This window comes from Macaca fascicularis, chromosome 3, assembly GCF_037993035.2.
Source record: "Macaca fascicularis isolate 582-1 chromosome 3, T2T-MFA8v1.1".
Classification (NCBI taxonomy): domain Eukaryota; kingdom Metazoa; phylum Chordata; class Mammalia; order Primates; family Cercopithecidae; genus Macaca; species Macaca fascicularis.
In genome coordinates, this window is record NC_088377.1 from 127,982,331 (window position 1) to 128,000,092 (window position 17,762).

The 17,762-nt window shown below is 35.7% G+C and overlaps 1 protein-coding gene across 5 annotated transcripts in view; it reads right to left on the reverse strand.

Moving 5' to 3' along the window:
- VPS50 (VPS50 subunit of EARP/GARPII complex) overlaps positions 1 to 17,762 on the reverse strand; it is a 220,311-nt gene that overhangs the window by 8,794 nt on the left and 193,755 nt on the right. For all 5 annotated transcript variants that reach the window (XR_012432666.1, XR_012432665.1, XM_074035521.1 and 2 more), the window contains 4 exons: positions 10,858 to 10,938; positions 3,223 to 3,371; positions 1,725 to 1,821; positions 502 to 660 (listed from right to left, as the gene is read on the reverse strand). Coding sequence is in view for 3 of the 5 variants with exons in the window: in XM_074035521.1 (XP_073891622.1) it covers positions 502 to 660; positions 1,725 to 1,821; positions 3,223 to 3,371; positions 10,858 to 10,938 (486 nt within the window). In the remaining 2 variants the exon portion in view is untranslated. The remainder of the gene's footprint in view (positions 1 to 501; positions 661 to 1,724; positions 1,822 to 3,222; positions 3,372 to 10,857; positions 10,939 to 17,762) is intronic.

A 17,762-nucleotide genomic window follows, 5' to 3' on the forward strand; every position in this document is an offset into this window, starting at 1 on the left:
TCTACAGGTATCTATTCATGCATAAGTGAAAAAAAAAACCACAATTCTTTCCAGGAAACGTATACACACAGGTCACTGACTCCAAAGAGGTGTTTGTATGACACACTGCAAAAGTAGTGTGATTTTCTACTCGGAATAATCAGAGGCATGGTCTCTTGCTAATGAATATTATGCTAAACTACAGAAATAATTTCTAATTAAACTGAAATATCTTCTTGTCATTATAGTAATGGCTACTGAGATTACATAATATGAAAGTCAGCCACGACATACAACAATTCAAAATGGGTAGTGAACAAAGCTAAAAAAGTCTATGATGTATTCTTAAATCTAATAGAAGACAAATTCAGAAAATAAGCCTATTTCAATTCAGGGTCTTTAATACCACAATGCTAGAAATGTGGTAATAACTATAATCTTACTATTTTAGAGCAACTGCAATAAAGGAACACTTCTCTTAGTAGATTGATCTTTAGCAAAGGTGTTTCCCAGAACACTTGCCTTTAATAGTGCATCTACATATATGTTGTGCTGTGACATAATTTCTTTTACATCCCATTTCACATTAGCCATGAGGAGCAGCATCTGTTCATAATCAAGGGCTTTACCAGCCACAATCCAGTAAATTGGTTTGCGTAGTTCACTGGCAGTTGAGACTGTCTGAAATAAATTTCACAGAAATGGAAACAATTATTTTCGAAAAGTATCATATTGATAAAGAATACTTGCCCCTGTTTCCAGTATATTTCATATCTGAAAATAAAACACTATATATTTGGAGATTTAAACTACAAAAATATTTTAAATATTTGAGTGAAGGCAAAGGTCTTACTCAAAACAATTTTGAGACATTCAATAAACTTGAAGCCATTGACACTGCAACTGTAAAAGAACTAGAGCTCTTCATGGAGCCTAGCAATTACTTCTCAAATTCTTCTACTTCTCTCCATTTCCACTCCCACTACATGTCAGGATTCCACCATCTCTCCCCTGCAATACTGTAGCAGCCTTCAAATTAGTTTTCCTGTCTCTAGGACTGCCGTCTACAGTTCTTTCTTCACAATGCCCCCAGAAAACTCTTTCTAAAACACAAATCCAGCCATGCCACTCACCTGTTTCAAACCCTCCAGGAGCTTCCATGCCCTCCAAATGAAGTCCAACTCCTGAAGCAGGGTGCTTTATATGCCAGTGGCTCCTGCTGATTGCCCCAGCCATCTTTCTCATTCCCAGACCTCCTCCCTACTCCAACGAGCTTTCCTCAGCTGTTCGCATGCACCATGCTCTTTCTCACGGGTCTTCACGTATGCCATTCCCTTTGTCTAGAACCCATCCCTCATTCACCCTCTCTACCTTGCTGGTCCAGTTTAAACATTACTTCCTCTAGATAGCCTTTCTAGATAACCTTCTCCCACCCAGAGCCTCTCCTGTCCTCCACTCTGGGTTAAATACCCTCATGGCACTTTTCCCTTACCACAGTACTTATCATGCTTTATTTTAATAGTTTTAACTGGTGCTTTCTCTCTCACTAGTCTAAAAGTTACACGAGGTGCTCAATAGTATGTATTTAACACAGGAATTCATGAGTGAATAAATGAACACTCTATCTGGCTCTCCTGGGTTTTCAAGACTGACTTCTAGTTAAACAAACAAACAAACAAACAAATCTAAATAATCTGTGTTCTATCTTGCTCACAGTTGAAATGACATACAACACCATATCTGACCTGAGAATAGAACTGCTGAAGAAAGGGCTTTTTGACTGCAGGCATCACAGCATCCAGATGAGGCTGAAGGAACTCAAACTGTTCAGCCAAGAATACCCTAAAGTGAATAAATAACCCACTGTGTAAACAAATTGTGTAGGATTTAGAGCCTGTCATGTTTTCGTATAAGTATTTTTTTAACATTTCTGAGCAAAACTTTAACAATAAAAATTACTTTCCACTTTAGTGGATGACCCTGTAATACCACTTGACATGTTCATTTATAATCTACACAATAAATAATGCTGAGTTTATGACTGAATGGAAGTTTAAGAGAAAGAAAAGCAACTTCAAAGGAGCCAAGCAGCTTACGATGAGGTGTAGGGTCATGTGCTTCAAATGTAAGATGTGAGCCCAGAGTAGCAGGTTGAAAAAAGAACACAAGGGTATTTTTTTTTTTTTTTTTTTTGAGACGGAGTCTTGCTCTGTCACCCAGGCTGGAGTGCAGTGGCGCAATCTCGGCTCACTGCAAGCTCCGCCTCCCGGGTTCACGCCATTCTCCTGCCTCAGCCTCCCGAGTAGCTGGGACTACAGGCGCCCGCCACTGCGCCCGGCTAATTTTTTTCTATTTTTAGTAGAGACAGGGTTTCACCATGGTCTCGATCTCCTGACCTTGTAATCCGCCCGCCTCGGCCTCCCAAAGTGCTGGGATTACAGGCGTGAGCCACCGCGCCCGGCCCCACAAGGGTATTTTTTAAAGGATTTCTTTTAAAGATCTCATTCAGTTATATACAACAGACTCTTGAAATCTCAGATTTAATATCTGACACTTTTAATATCTGACACTTTTCAGAAGTAACCCCAACATTTCTAATAGGCAGCAAACTGTAACTTGGCTGAGTATCACAAATGAAGGACAGGTGCCAGAGGCTGGATACAGGAATGGGAGTCAGTGGGCTGGTGAAGGAGCCTGGACTACTGCCTGCAGATGCACTGCATCCAGGCACTGTCTTTTTCTGCTTTTTGTTATTAATGCAAAAACTCTTACGTTATATTGGACTACATTTTATAGAAATGCAGAAGTTATATGCGTTAATTGTATTAATAACTCTGGGGATTTATAAAGGTCAGGAAGCATTCTTATTGATGTCAAGGGTCAATTATACTTAGCACTAAATTGACAATGCAATTACAGCTTCTCCTAGGATCATGAGTCATCAATAGGAAAATATGAAGCATAGTATAACGCTTCCTAAAGCTATACTTAAAGCGTGGATCATGTTGTTAAAGACTGAAAATTAAAAGATTTCCTTCTTTCCATTTCTATAACTGAAAAACCAACCATGCAGTTTAAAAAATCAATTGGTAATCTGTGTTAGAATATACTTGCCAGAAACATATAAGTGATATTTAGAAGTGGTAGATGTATGCAGCTAACTAGAAGTCTAATTAAACAATGCTTACTTTTATAAACTTTCTTAAATATTTAATGGCAATGCAACTGTTTTGAACAACTTACAAGGATTCCGTGGCTACCACTCTTTCTGCCAACCCATACAATGTATCCCCAGATGTCAAAACCACCAGGTGACTGAGGTGTGGACTTGGCACCTTCTCCTTTCTTTCTTCTGCTGCTGTGAGTGTGGCAGTAGGATCAGCAGAAACTTCCTGAAAATACAATACATATATAACCTGGAATAACAAATCTAACAGTAATAAATCACGTGATTTTGACATAACTAGAATTAAAATTAAAATACTCTTGGGGCATACATTAATTACATTTAGATTCAGTTCTTTTTATCCTGCTGTCATGTTTTGTAACTATTGGAACCTTCTTTTTAATCCTAATTGACAATGAGCCTATATAATATCATCCAAATCTAAATGCCACCATCTGTGCATGACCTAAAGTCTGTCAACACAAGGACTCTTTATGAATTGACAGATGTTTCATAGCAACAATAGTGAGATGGCCCTCAAGAACTTGTAAATGAGAGAAATATGATTACTCCTTGAGAACCACACTGATAAAATCCAAAATTATGGTTTGATTAACCATCTCGCACCCAAATTTTAATGAAGTTTACTTTGGTATATAATCTCAAGGAGGCAGGACTAGAATGAAGTTATAAACTGGAACAGAGCCAAATGTATATATCTGGGGACAGACTACTGATAAGAAGGAAGATGGTCAATGTGAACAAAGGAAAGGGATACCCAGGAAGCAGGATGTGCCAGGCCCTTCAGCACTGTCCAGGACAGAACCACTGATTCAGGTATACAGCCATGTAGTCAATAGGAGTGATGCAGTCTAATTTGTGGTCAGGAAAACTCATCAGACTTCAAATTTCTCAGTTTTACTTTCATCTGATGATATACTCACTAGAAATCTTCTCATTACTAATTTACCTTTCTAGGTATTCTGATGCCAGGCAAGGAGTGCCTTGGATATGAGTTATGTACATTCTTTGACTTCATATAAACATACCCTATATTGTAAACAAACAGGTTGGCAAAGGAAGAGTTTCAAAGATACACTTACTCAACTTCTCCTCAATACATAGCAAGGGACTCATTTTTTACTAAGCTCTTAGCAAACAGTTAAAAAAACAAAAACACACTTCAACTCACAGGCATACTGGTCATCTTTTTTTGCCAGGAGGGTGGGAATATCTTGAGATCATGGGTAAAGATGCACAAGGCTGGCTACCTGGAGGAGCTGACAGAGTACCAGAAGACTGCCAGCTCAAGAGTTACCAATCACTCCAAATATTTCAATATTTAACTTAATATAAACTTATTTCAGTGAATAAGTTTCCCTTTGTACAGAGAACATGAAAGAAGGCTGTTTAGAATACTGACATCATCATAATAGTTATTCGAATAGTTGCCGCATTACACGTCAGAGAAAGAGACTTTTAATTATTGTTTTCTGGGGCACAAAGGAGAGAGGTCAAGGCAGTGAGACTGTAGGAATCTTAATGTTACTGATGACAGTATAATCCAGAGTCACTTCACTGTGAAGGTCATTAAGAACTTTTTATTTCTAATAACAATGAGCTTGAATTACAAATGTTCATTATACTTTTAGTTTAAGTATAGAGTTTTGCAGTACTGACATGGCAACAAACTCCATTCATTAAATTTTGAAAAAAAATTTCATGAGAGAAATTTACAAAAAGAAAAAAAATAGAATAAAAGCTATGTAAGTTAAGCAATAGCTCATAGTACAAAAGTGCAGCTATGTTTTTTAAAGTTAACCTGAATACAAGTTAACCCCTGCCCCCACTCAAAGTTTAAAATGTTGATTGAACCATAGAATGACAGAGTTAGAAGAGATGCTAAACATCTCTTCTAACACAACCCCTGCAGTTTATGTACTACTTTCAGTGTGGAAAACACTCCATGGTTATCTCTATTATGGAGTTTAAAGGTGAGAACATATGAGTAGGCAGATAGCAAAACTAAATGTTTAAATGCAAAATAGCTTTAAAAGAACCTCAAAGAAAATTTAGCACAAAATTGGATGTAAACACATCTAATAGTGTACAATATATAAAGCCAGATTACTTTTTAAAGCAACTTTATAGTAACAAATCTCCAATTATTTTCCATATGAATAAATGAGACATCAAATGCATACATATAATTTACTCCTATAAATTTAGCAAAATGCAAATAAAATTTATAAAACCTTTCAAGTTAGAAAATGGTTTAATTCTTTATCTTTTTTTTCATTTCCTATCTTCTCCTAAAGACAGTGTCTCTTTTCAATCTCTAATTACTCAATTAGCATTTAAAAGTTAGTTTGGGAATAACTGTGCTTCCTCTAGGGAGAAGCAGGATCATGGATCCATGCAAGTTAATTAATGTCATATCTCCATCATTCATTTCCCTCTAAAAAGGAAATAACCCTACTCCAGCAGGAAAAAAAAAAAAAAAAAAAGGAGAAAAAAATTTTACAAAATTAAATACTGTTTGGCACCAATTGGTTGTCTATCCTATTTAATTCTGGTAGTTATTGATAAGAAACAAGTAAGGAACCTTAAAGTCATTCATGACTCCCCTTCTTCTTCACCTTCCACATCCAATCAATCACTAAAACATGCCTAAACTGACACCTCTCATTTGTTCCTTCCTGATATTATTATTTAAACAGGTCACAGGTTCCTTAGCAGTCTTGACTGGACTATTCTAAAAGCCCATGAATAGAGAGCTCTGTCTCTAGCTTCTCCTATTTCTATGCCAGTTTCCATACAGTTAACTGACTGATTTTTCAACAATACTGATGTGAACTTTCTCAAATAGAGATGTGATCATAACACTCCCTGGTTTTAAAGCCTTAATCCATTCCTTCCAGGAAAAAGTCTAAACATGTTACCATATTACCTGTTTACAACTAACTCTAGCCTAAAACACTGTTTCCCAAATTATCTTCCCCCTACTAGAAAATAAACTCTACATGGGTAGGGAGTTTTGTCTGGCTTCCCCACCTTCCCCTACAATTGTATCCTTAATTCTTGGAACAGTGCTTGGCACCATATAGAGTGTTCAACAAACAGACACTAAATAAACATTTGTTGAATAAGGGTGGCTCACGCTCCTATTTCCTTTAGGGATCTGCTTCAGTGGTCCTTCCTAGAGGGATCTTCTCTAACTGCCCAAATAACATTACACCCTTTCTCTCTCTGTACTTTTCACCTAAGTTCTTCATTGCTCTCAACACAATCTAACGTTAAATTAGATCTTCATTTATTCCTTAACTACCTCCTCCACTCTGGGGGCCATCAGTCTACCACAAAGTACCTAGGCATGCAATATGTATTGTTGAATGAATTAGTAATAAAGATAGCTATCCAACTATCTTGTATCTCATCCTGCACCCTCATCACATAGCTCGTTTTCTGTCTGCTTCCAATACCTCTTATAGTGTTCTCAATTTTCTTCTTAGTTCAGAGTTGTAAATAACTATTTCAGAACAAGTCAAAGAATGATGAGGAGATGTAAAACTCTGAAACATGAAAAACGAATAAAGGAACTGGGAGAAGAAAGGACTCACTTGGGCAAAATGGCTAGGCTACTCAAAGTGATCCAAAAGAAGTAGAAATAGAAATAACAGAAAATAGTTCAAGAGATAAGCATATTTGGTTACATTATAACAAAGCACATTCTACCAGGCAGATGTAAGGCAAGCAGGGCTGCTTTGGGTGGTTATTAGTTCTCAAAAAAACATCACTTGAGATGTTCAAGCAGAAGCTTATGGTTACTAGGTATGTATGAATGCTGTACAGGTTAAATGAGCACAGATAAGTTTCCTTCTATGAGTAAAATCTTGGAAGATTATACTCCAACAGTATAACAAAACTCCTTCTAAGCATCAAACACTTCTGCTTTTAAAATATTGTATAATTAAGCTAAATCTAATATGAATTTTCTGACAATATTGTATAATCTCAAACTCAAAATAGCTCAAGGATCTCCATGAATACCAAACACTTATAATAGCAGTTAATTTTAAATTTCATTCTTTCGGATTAGATATCATATACACAATATATCTATAAAACTAAAAGTTTCTTTGAATTTAGGTACTAACTAGTTAATTAGGGATAGAACAGGGAGGTGGCTCTAGAAAATAATGGAAGGCAAGGAGAGGGTATATCTATAGTCTGAGAGAATACAGTTATCTTTCATATGACAAGAGGAGCCAAAAGCATTTACCTAACTACCTCCTTAATGCCTCCAACACAAATGCATTGAGTTCCCTTCTACTCAGGGAGCTCTTTCACAAAAGCATTCTTTAGAAGATCACTGGAATTGTTGCCCCCACTTCAAAAGGCTTTCATTAAAATACCTTCCTTTGTTCCCAGTTGTATGCCTGGCATTTGAGGCATAAAATTTATGATAATTATTTGCTTAAAGACTAAAGTTCTGTGTTTATATTTAGGAAAATACGCTTGAAGAGAGCAAGAGAGTTACGAAAATGTCAAGCTGACATAAATAAATGGTATGTGCTTACTGCACACTTAAATAAAAAGCTCCTAAACTGGCTTTTTCAGTTTACAGGAGTGCAATAAGTAAAGGCTATAACCCTTTAAAGACTGAAAAATGAAACCTTAACCACCTTTATTCTCACTGTGAGAGTCACATTTTTTAACCTTTCCTACCACCAATGTGCTACTACAAAGAGAATTCACATTTATGCATTTTTCTGGACAAATTTAAAATATTATTATCAAAAATTTAAAGTTGGCTAAAGGCCCGGGTGCAGTGGCTCACGCCTGTAATCCCAGCACTTTGGGAGGCCGAGGCAGGAGGATCACCTGAGGTCAGAAGTTCAAGACCAGCCCGGCCAACGTGGCGAACCCATCTCTACTAAAAATACAAAAACTAGCCAGGCGTGGTAGTGACAGCCTGTAATTATAGCTACTCGGAAGGCTGAGGCCGGAGAATCGCTTGAACCTGGGAGGTGGAGGTTGCAGTGAGCCGAGATCTTGCCACTGCACTCCAGCCTGGGTGACAGAGTAAGGCTCTGTCTCATAAGTAAATAAATAATAAATGAATAAATAAGTTGGCTAAAGGTCTTAAAGCAAACAATTTAGTTAGCATAACCAAATGGGTTACTAAAAATTCACCTTCCTGCTGTCACTATCACCTATACCAGCTTCCTTTCTTACTTTTCCTATTAGACAACTTTTCTTAAACTTTTATTTGATGTGACAAACAAATTTTCTTAGTTTACACTGAATTTATATGATAAATTATTTCAGGCAGCATTTTTAAGACCACAATGATTCTATTTTGCCTTTTACAGCTTAAAGAGAAGTAAAACTTAGAATATCTATATGGAGAAAATAAAATTACCAAAAAAGTATTCATTAAGATTTTAAGTGACATGCAAGAGAAATACAAGGAAAAATATTACTTCCATCTAGTTGGTTTCAGATTGATTAAGCTATAAATTATTTCAGTAGCCAAAGAACGTATTGAGTAGCAAGAAATCAATTAATGTATTCTGCCAATGTAAATGCAAATTAATGAAGTGAAGAAAATTAATACATACCAGCTTAAAAAATCCTGAGATTTGGGAGGCCGAGACGAGCGGATCACGAGGTCAGGAGATCGAGACCATCCTGGCTAACACGGTGAAACCCCGTCTCTACTAAAAAATACAAAAAACTAGCCGGGTGAGGTGGCGGGCGCCTGTAGTCCCAGCTACTCGGGAGGCTGAGGCAGGAGAATAGTGTAAACCCGGGAGGCGGAGCTTGCAGTGAGCTGAGATCCGGCCACTGCACTCCAGCCTGGGCGACAGAGCGAGACTCCGTCTCAAAAAAAAAAAAAAAAAAAATCCTGAGATCAAGCAAGTTCTAATAAATGACAAATATATTTTCTAAAATAACAAACCAATGTTTATCAGTATGACTAATAATTCATTATACACTATGTGGCAAAATCTGAAGCAGAAATCCACATCTTAAGGGTCAAATCTAGAACTGGTGTTCGATGATCACAAGACAGTAGCTAGCAGGAATGACACAGAAATGCCAGGGTGAATGGCTCTAGTGGTAAAATTTGGCCCATTAATCTTGGGCCTTTCAGTCAGAAACAAGAAAAACTTTAGCTGTGGAATAAGATCTGGAGAATAAGATTTGATGCTCAAGGTTATACTGAAGTATCGAAGAAGAAGAATCAAAATTGAAACACAGAAAACTGCAAGTGGGGCTGAGACCAGTGGATTTTACAAAACAAAGACTAAAAACAAAAAAGAAAAAAAAAAAAGAGAAACAAAAAGGCTGGGTCAAATAAGGAGCCTTGACTCTGAAATTGAAGATCAAGGATTAAACAAATATCATAACCAAGGAAACAAGCCAAGTTATGCCAAGAAACAAGAAACTAAGGGACTGGAGTATATTCATCTACTCTATGAACATTTACTGAAGCAATGCTATGTGCCAAGGTAAGTGATATGACTATATTTTAAAAAATATGTTGGGTAAAAGGATCTCCAAATGTTAAGAGAGAAGGATACCAGTTATTTCTTCTGCCCAAACAGCGCTCACCTGAGATATCAGCACATGCCTCACTCACTTTATTCACAGCTCTGCTCAAGATCCCCATCCTATCACTGCTTCAGTTTTGTCTTAGTATTCAATGAGTATCTGACACTATGTTATACATTTGTTTGTCTCTCTGCTCCAATAAAATACAAGTTCCAAGACAGGAAATATCTCTTCTGTGCACTGATGAATTCCCAGCTCTATAACAATGCCTGGCATATACCAGTTGTTACAATAAGTATTCCTTAAAAGAATAATCATGGCTTTATAAAAAGCTTCAATAACAGAAGTATGCACATAATGTAGAGCTTATGAAAAATGAGGAAAATGATTGCTTGTTCGTGTTAGGTTGAAGGAATAAAGGAAAATTCAGAGAAGCTTGGGGTTAAAATAGATGTGGAGAAATGTCTAAACAACATAAACTTCGGGCTACAGTGACCAACCATGAGAAAGTTTTTCTCATTTTAAATGCTTATGTTAGCTGAAACACTACAGGAGGTCAACCCTGTGCTGCTATCTAACCTGTCTTCTTAAAACATGCATTTCATCCTATGATGATAGTCAAAAACCGGGCTCCCTACTACACAGCAACTAAACCCAAACTTTCTCCTTGAATTTCAAAGCCATTTATAAAGTGTCCCAAACACTCAATGCAACCTAACTTTGCAGCATATACCAGTGTCCCAATCCTAAGATCTGTCAAACTTCGTACTGCACCCACCTCAAGGCCCTTGCTCACCCTGTGTACCTTAATTTAAAGACTTTCCCCTTTCCCATTAATCCTATGCCTGGTCTTCGAAGTCTAGCACAAGTGTCACTTCTTCCTTTAGTCCTCCTCTGATACTAGTTTTTCACATAAACCTTTCTCTTCTTTGAACTTGTGCTAGACATATGACCAATATCATATTCTTTTATGTATACTAGTTTCTCTCTGATCAGACTATAAGCAATCTGTTTTACTTCCTATATGCACTCATTTAATTCTGAGGACTCCACTACTCAATATACATATAGACACATTTATACAAAATTGATTGAATAGCTAATTTGCATTTTATATAATCCAAAAGAATATATTCCGATTCATTACTTACTAGATCAATAAGGCTTTCTTGTATTCTGTTTAGAGTTGTTCTTAGTCTACTACTACTAAGGCCGAGTCCTGTTGATTCCAACTGAAAAAGAAAAAGGCTTGTTACATCATTCTAGAGATCATCTTGCAAATGTTACATCTTCAAATTAACCAAGGTATTTGATGAGTTTTCACTCAGATACTTAGCCTTCAGAGGGTTTCCAAATTGCATTTACAAATTCTAATACATCAAGCAAAGGAGTCAAATCTCAAGGGAACCAAAGAAACATTTACCTGTGTGCATTCACAGGACACACTAACAAGTATCAATCTTAAGAATTATCAAGAGAGTTCTCCAGAATTTCTTTCTCAAGAGTCATTATTTTTAGTTGTAAAACTTGAGATTTTAGATAAAGATATTATACTCTGTTGTATGTAAGATATAATGTGCTGTGTTCATGTAGCAGCATAACAACATAAAGTTATTTATATTTTTTGCTCATTTATTTTTCTTATACAAATTAGTGATAGCTTAAATCCTCATTCAAAAATCAATACAATTTTCTATTAGGCTTGGTAAACATTTCACAGTATAGATAGAAATCTATTCACTACAACAAAGCCAAAGCATTTATAAAAACCTTCACAAGAGCATAACTGAGAAGGATAAGAATAAGACATGAAAAGCCAGTTAGTCAGCTCTCTGTGTGATGATTCCATTGATGAAAATAAAGGTAATTTAGAGGTAATCATACATAGTTAAAGGCATTTGGAAAAATGTTACAATGTTCTCTATGAGCCAATAAATTTAAAACATTATTAAGAGTAAGCTATAAAATGTATGTCATTAACATAGTCAGAAATTATGTATGACTATGTGACTATATACACACACACAAGCATACATGAACATTTATTATTCCTCTTCTTCTCCCATTTGAGACACAAGAATGAGAAATTATTTACATGTGTCAGAGAGTCTTAAGTGAAAATAGTTGTGCCATAACACTGTGCAACAAAACATGAACTGATTTTATATGCTAATTTTATGATATGTAATACCTTTTATTTTCTCTAGGTTTTATAAACTTCATCAATCCATTTTTCTTCTCTTTTCATTAAGGTATTATTTATATATAAATTACATTCAATCTTTTTAAGTATAGTTTGATGAATTTGGTAATTGCATACAATCTTGCAACCAGCACCATAAAAAGATAGAGTTTTCTCACCCTTAAAAATGTCCTCATACCCTTTGCCCTTATCCCCTTCCCTCACCCTTAACCACTGACCTGCTTTCTCTCACTGTAGTTTTTGCCTTTTCTAAAATTTCATATAAATGGATTCACATAGTATATAATCTTCTGTGTTTGATGTGTTTTACTTAGAATGCTTTTGAGATTCATCTGTGTTGGGTCTGGTGGTATTTTGTAGTGTTTTATTGCTTCATTGTATTTAGTAGTATGGATACAGTACAATCTCTTGTTCAGTTTACTTATTCGGTCAACTAACGTTTGGGTTCCAGGTTTAGGCTATTTGAATAATGTCACTATGAACATTCATGTGTGTGTCCTTTTCTGGACACATATTATTTTCACTTCTCTTGGGTAAATAACTAGAAATGGACTTTCTAATTCATATACTAAATATGTTTTTAACAATGTGGTACTTCCACATTGTTTTCTAAAGTAGCTGTACTGTTTTCATTTCCACACACAATGTATGTGAATTCTAGTTGTTCCATGTCACGGACTAAATGTTTGTGTTTTCCCTCAAAATGCATGTTGATGCCCTAACCCCTAATGTGATAGCATTTGGAGATGGGGCTTTTGGGAAATAAAATCAGTTTTAGATTAGGTCATGAGGGTGGGTCCCTGGTATGATGGGATTCATGACATTTTAAGAAGAGACACTAGAGAGTTTACTATCTCCTTCCACGTGATCAAAGGAAAGGCCATGTGAAGACACAGGCAGAAAGCAACCATCTGCTAGCCAGAAAGGGTGCCCCCCACCAGAAAAAGAATTGGCCACCACCTTGATCTTGGACTTCCAGCCTCCAGAACTCTGAGAAATAAATTTCCGTTCTTTAGCAGCCAAGTCTACACTATTTTGCTACGGAAGTTGGAGCAGACTAAAAGACTCCACAAACTTGCCAATTCTTAATACTGTCAGTGCCTTTTAACTAGCCATTCTAGTGGTTGCACAGACGTATTGGAATTGCTTTTAACATGCACTTCTCTGATGACAGTGATGTCAAACATCTTCTCGTGTGCTAATTAGCCATTCTCATATCTTCTTTTGCAGTGCAGATACCCGATAAAGTCTCTTCCCATTTTTTAAGTGAGTTGTTTTCTTATTGAGCTATAAGAGTTGTTTATACTTTGTGTGAACACAGCCTTTCTCCATATGGTTTGCAAAATTTTCTCCTGGTCTGACTTGACTTTTCGTATTTCTGCCTCTTTAGCAAACGTTGTTAACCATGAGGAAGCCCATTTTATCAATATTTTCTTTTATGCTTCATGCTTTTTGTGTCTTTTCAAAGAAGCATATGCCTAACCCAAATGTCACAAAGATTTTCTCCTAGTTTTTTCTAGACGTTTCATAGTTTTGGAACTTCTTTAGGTCTTATAAACAATGTTTATTTATATTCTTGTGTATGGTATGAAGAAGAGGGATTGAGGCTTTTTTTTTCTTTTCATACTTATATCCAAGTGTACCCACACCATTTGCTAAAAAAAACTATTTTCTCTAATGAACTACCTTAGTGCCGTTTTCAAAAATCAATTGACCATGTAAGTGTGTCTATTTCTGTTGCACTGATCTACTGTTAGGCCAGTACCATACTTTATCAACTACTGTAGCTCTGGAGTAAGTCTTTGTGAAGTCAGGTATAAAAATCCTCTAACTCTGTTCTTCAAAAATGTTTTGGCCATTATGAATCTTTGGCTTTTTGTATCAATTTTAAAATAAACTTCTAAATTTCTTGAAAAAAAAAAAAACCTTGTTATAGTTTTGATTGGGATTGTACTGAACCTATAGATTTGGGGAAGACTGCCACCTTTACAACACTGAGTTTTCTAATATATGCACATGGTGTATCTCATTATTTATTTACATAGCCTTTAATTCCCTTTCTAATGATTTAATATTTTCAGTGTACAAACCTATCAAGTTATCTGTTAAATTTCTTTAAAAATTTTGATGTTACTGTAAGTAAAGCTTTTTAAAAATTTTTTTCATTTTCAAACTGGATTATTGATTTCTGTATACTGACTTTATATTCTAGCAGTTTGCTAAATTATTTATTAGTTCTAGAAGCTTATTTGTGGATTCCTTAGGGTTTGCCATGTCATCTGCAATTAAGGACAACTTAACTTCTTTTCCAATCCATATGCCTTATATTTCTTATCTTATGACAAAGGCTAGGATCTCCAGCACAATTGTTTGGGGTTTTTTTTTGTTTGGTTGGTTGTTTTTTTTTCTGGAGACAGGGTCTCGCTCTGTCCCCAGGCTGCAGTGCAGTGGTGTGATCACAGCTCACTGCAGCCTTGACCTCCACGGCTCAAGCGATCCTCCTGCCTCAGCATCCTGAGTAACTGGGACTACACGTGCAAGCCATCACATTTGGCTAATTTTTGTATTTTTAGTAGAGACTGGGTTTCACCAAATTTTCCAGTCTGGTCTCGAACTTCTGGGCTCAAGAGATCCTCCCACCTCAGCCTCCCAAAGTGCTGGGATTACAAGTCTGAACCACCCTGTCCAGCCTCTTTTTTATATTTAAAGTATGTCTTTTTGTTTTTTAGTGTGGACTTTGTTTTTAATCCATTCTGACAATCTCTGCCATTTGAGAGTTTAGTCCATTATCATCTAATGCAATGATTAGTTGAGTTTGCACCTACTGTTATATTTTATCTCTATTTTCCCTCCTTGGTTCTTCCTTTCCTGCCTTTTGTAATTATATAAATATATTTTTAGATTTCTACTTTAATATTCCTGTTAGCTAAAGAGTTAAAGTTATTTGTATTATGTTTCATGGTTGTCCTATGGATTACGATATTCATCACTGCTTTACTAATATACAGAAATCTTGCAATCTTATACGTCCACACCCTCCCCACATACTTTGTTATAGTTTTTAAATGTAATACATCTACATGTATTATGAACTCCAGGAAGACTATGCTATGATTTCACTGTTAAACAGCCCTGTGGTTTATAAAGAAAGTAAGTGGAAAAAGAAAAAATTATCTTTGAATTTCCACAGGTAGATTCCATTACCAATGCTCTTCACTCTTTTCTGAGGATCTAGGTTTTCATGTGTTATCATTCCCCTTCAGTCTCATTAACTTCCCTTAGGAATTTTTATATGTCCCTTGTGACAAATTCTCTTAGTTTTTTGTTCTTTTAATCTAAAAATATCTTAATTTCACTTTCATTCTCAAATGATGTTTTTACTGGATATAAAATTCTGAATAGACAGTATTTCTTTTTCTTTTGTACCTTCAAGGTACAAAAAGCCCCCATAGCCTTTTAATGGGAAGTCAGCTGTTAATCAGATTATTGGTCCCTTTTATATAATATATCTACTATGTTTTTCAAGAAAAATTTTCATCATAGGTACTCCGCTGTACATTTCTTTATGCTTCCTCTTCTCGCTGTTCATTTAGCACCTTGTAGCTGCAAAATTTTGGCCAAGGTTTTTTCAAATATTTTTTCTGACTCATTCTCTCTCTCTTCTTCTCCATCTAGTATTCCAATCACTTGTATGTTTTACCATGTGATATAATCAAACGTCTGTGAGATTTTTTTCCTTTTAATCCTTTTTTACGCTCTTCACTTTGAATAATTTTGATTATCTTTATGTTCACATATTCTTTCTTCTGTCATGTCCATTTGGCTATTAAGTATATAGAGTAAACTTTTTTGTTGTTTTTGAAATTATATTTTTCATTTCTAGGATTTCCTTTTTTTTCTTATCATTGTCACTACCAGAATTTACTATTTCTCTGCTGAGATGTTCAAGCATTTAAAATATATTTTGTTTTAATTCATTGAAGACAGTGATAAAAGCCCATTAAAAATCCTTATCCCTTGGTTCCAGTATCTTAGAGTTAAACTAGATTGATTTGGTGCTGTGTCTGTTACGTAAAGTTAGATTACATCACCGATTTCATTCTGGAGATTCTGGATACTGTCATTTTTCTCCCATAAACATCATTTCCTTTGTTTTCAGTACCTAAGTTTCTTGGCTGGGCTTTAACTATAAACTGTCTCTTGTGCAGCAGCTTTTGTCTCTGTTTATATTTTTTTTCTTTCACTGAGCTGCAGTCAGTTTGTTCCATATAATCATGGATCATGGAATCACATATTTCACAGTCTGAGATATAGGTGGACTGAATTTGGAAATCCCCTCTCTGGATTTTTTTCTTTTGAGCCTCCTCTACTATTTTTAGTGTTTCCAGTTTTCTGGCTCCACTTTTCTGATTCTCCAGTCCATAAAAACTTCAGGTCTTCCTGTGCTTGTCTCTACCCGTGGGCCACATGGACTGCACTTAGCCCTGAGCTAAAAAGCCACGGGGATAAAATTTATTTTCATAGCTCCCCTTTCTCCCATCTGCAGACTAGCATGGACCCCTCACCAGAGTCTATTTGCTGCTTCTGTTTACTCTCCAGTGTCTTCAAATAGTTGCCTTTTCTATAACATTCAGATTTTATAGTTGTTTTCTGCAGGAAATATTATCTAGAAAGGTTTTAGTCTGTCATACCTGGAACTGGAAGTTAATTCATTTCTTAAATATACAGATACCTATTTATAGGCTCTCTACAAAGAAACAGTTTTACTAATGAAAGGTAACCTTAAACGAGGCTCACAAACTGTTGTCAAATAAGAATGTTCATAAGATTTACTGGAATGGCAAATAATTAGAAGATCAATCCATACACCATGAGTGTCTACTATGTGTTTACTACTGTTTTAAGTAAGTTACAGATGGTCTTCACAAAAAAATGTGAACCAGAAAGACCAAAGAAAACATAACTTAAGAGGTGAACAATGGAAAGCTGGGGACAAGGCAAGATAAAGCAATACTATGAATAACATTATTATAATAGAATCCAATGGATCAGATATAAAATAGAGCATGAGAAAGTAGGTAATAACCAGTTCAGTTAATAGCAGGAGTTTCTGGAGGAAATAGTATTAATAGGAGGAATCCTTTGGACTAATGTATATACTGTGTCCCCAACCAATGATTTCTAGAAGCCAGAACCCCTGAGAAAAAGATGCTTATTTTTCCACAAGAAGCATCCATCTAAATTCTCTCACACAAGTCCCTTTCTTTTGACAGAGAAGCAGATACAACCATATAACCTGTTCTTCCCATTCTACACATTACCTGATTCCCCCTCCCCTGGTACCACTAAGATTCAACACTTAATAGGGTAAATTTGGAGTCTTTATTTATTTTTATGAGTATGAAAATTTCTATGATTTCTAATGGGCCTGAAAAGCTTATTCTCTTAGGAAATTAAAAACTACCACTTCAATATTATACACATGCATGTGCTTATTTGTGCTATTTATGTATAGATTTTCTTTGTTTCAGTATAATTAAATAGCTCTTACTGAGTCTTACAGAATTAAAAATGGTTTAAATGTAAAATATCAGAATACTGTGTTCATAACAAATCTTAAATCAAATATGCAATATATTTTACAATAAGTAACTATACTTTGCTAAATTTCTGGGGTACTAGAGAATGTCATTCTGAAAAAATTCTGTGTCAGTATATAATCAGCTGGGAAATCACATCCAAAACCATTTGGTTCCCAAAAGTTTCAGAAAGATCTTATTTTAACACACCTTATCAACAATGTGTTCTGGAACTGTTCTGTCCCATATGATAGTAGTCACATGTGGCTATTTA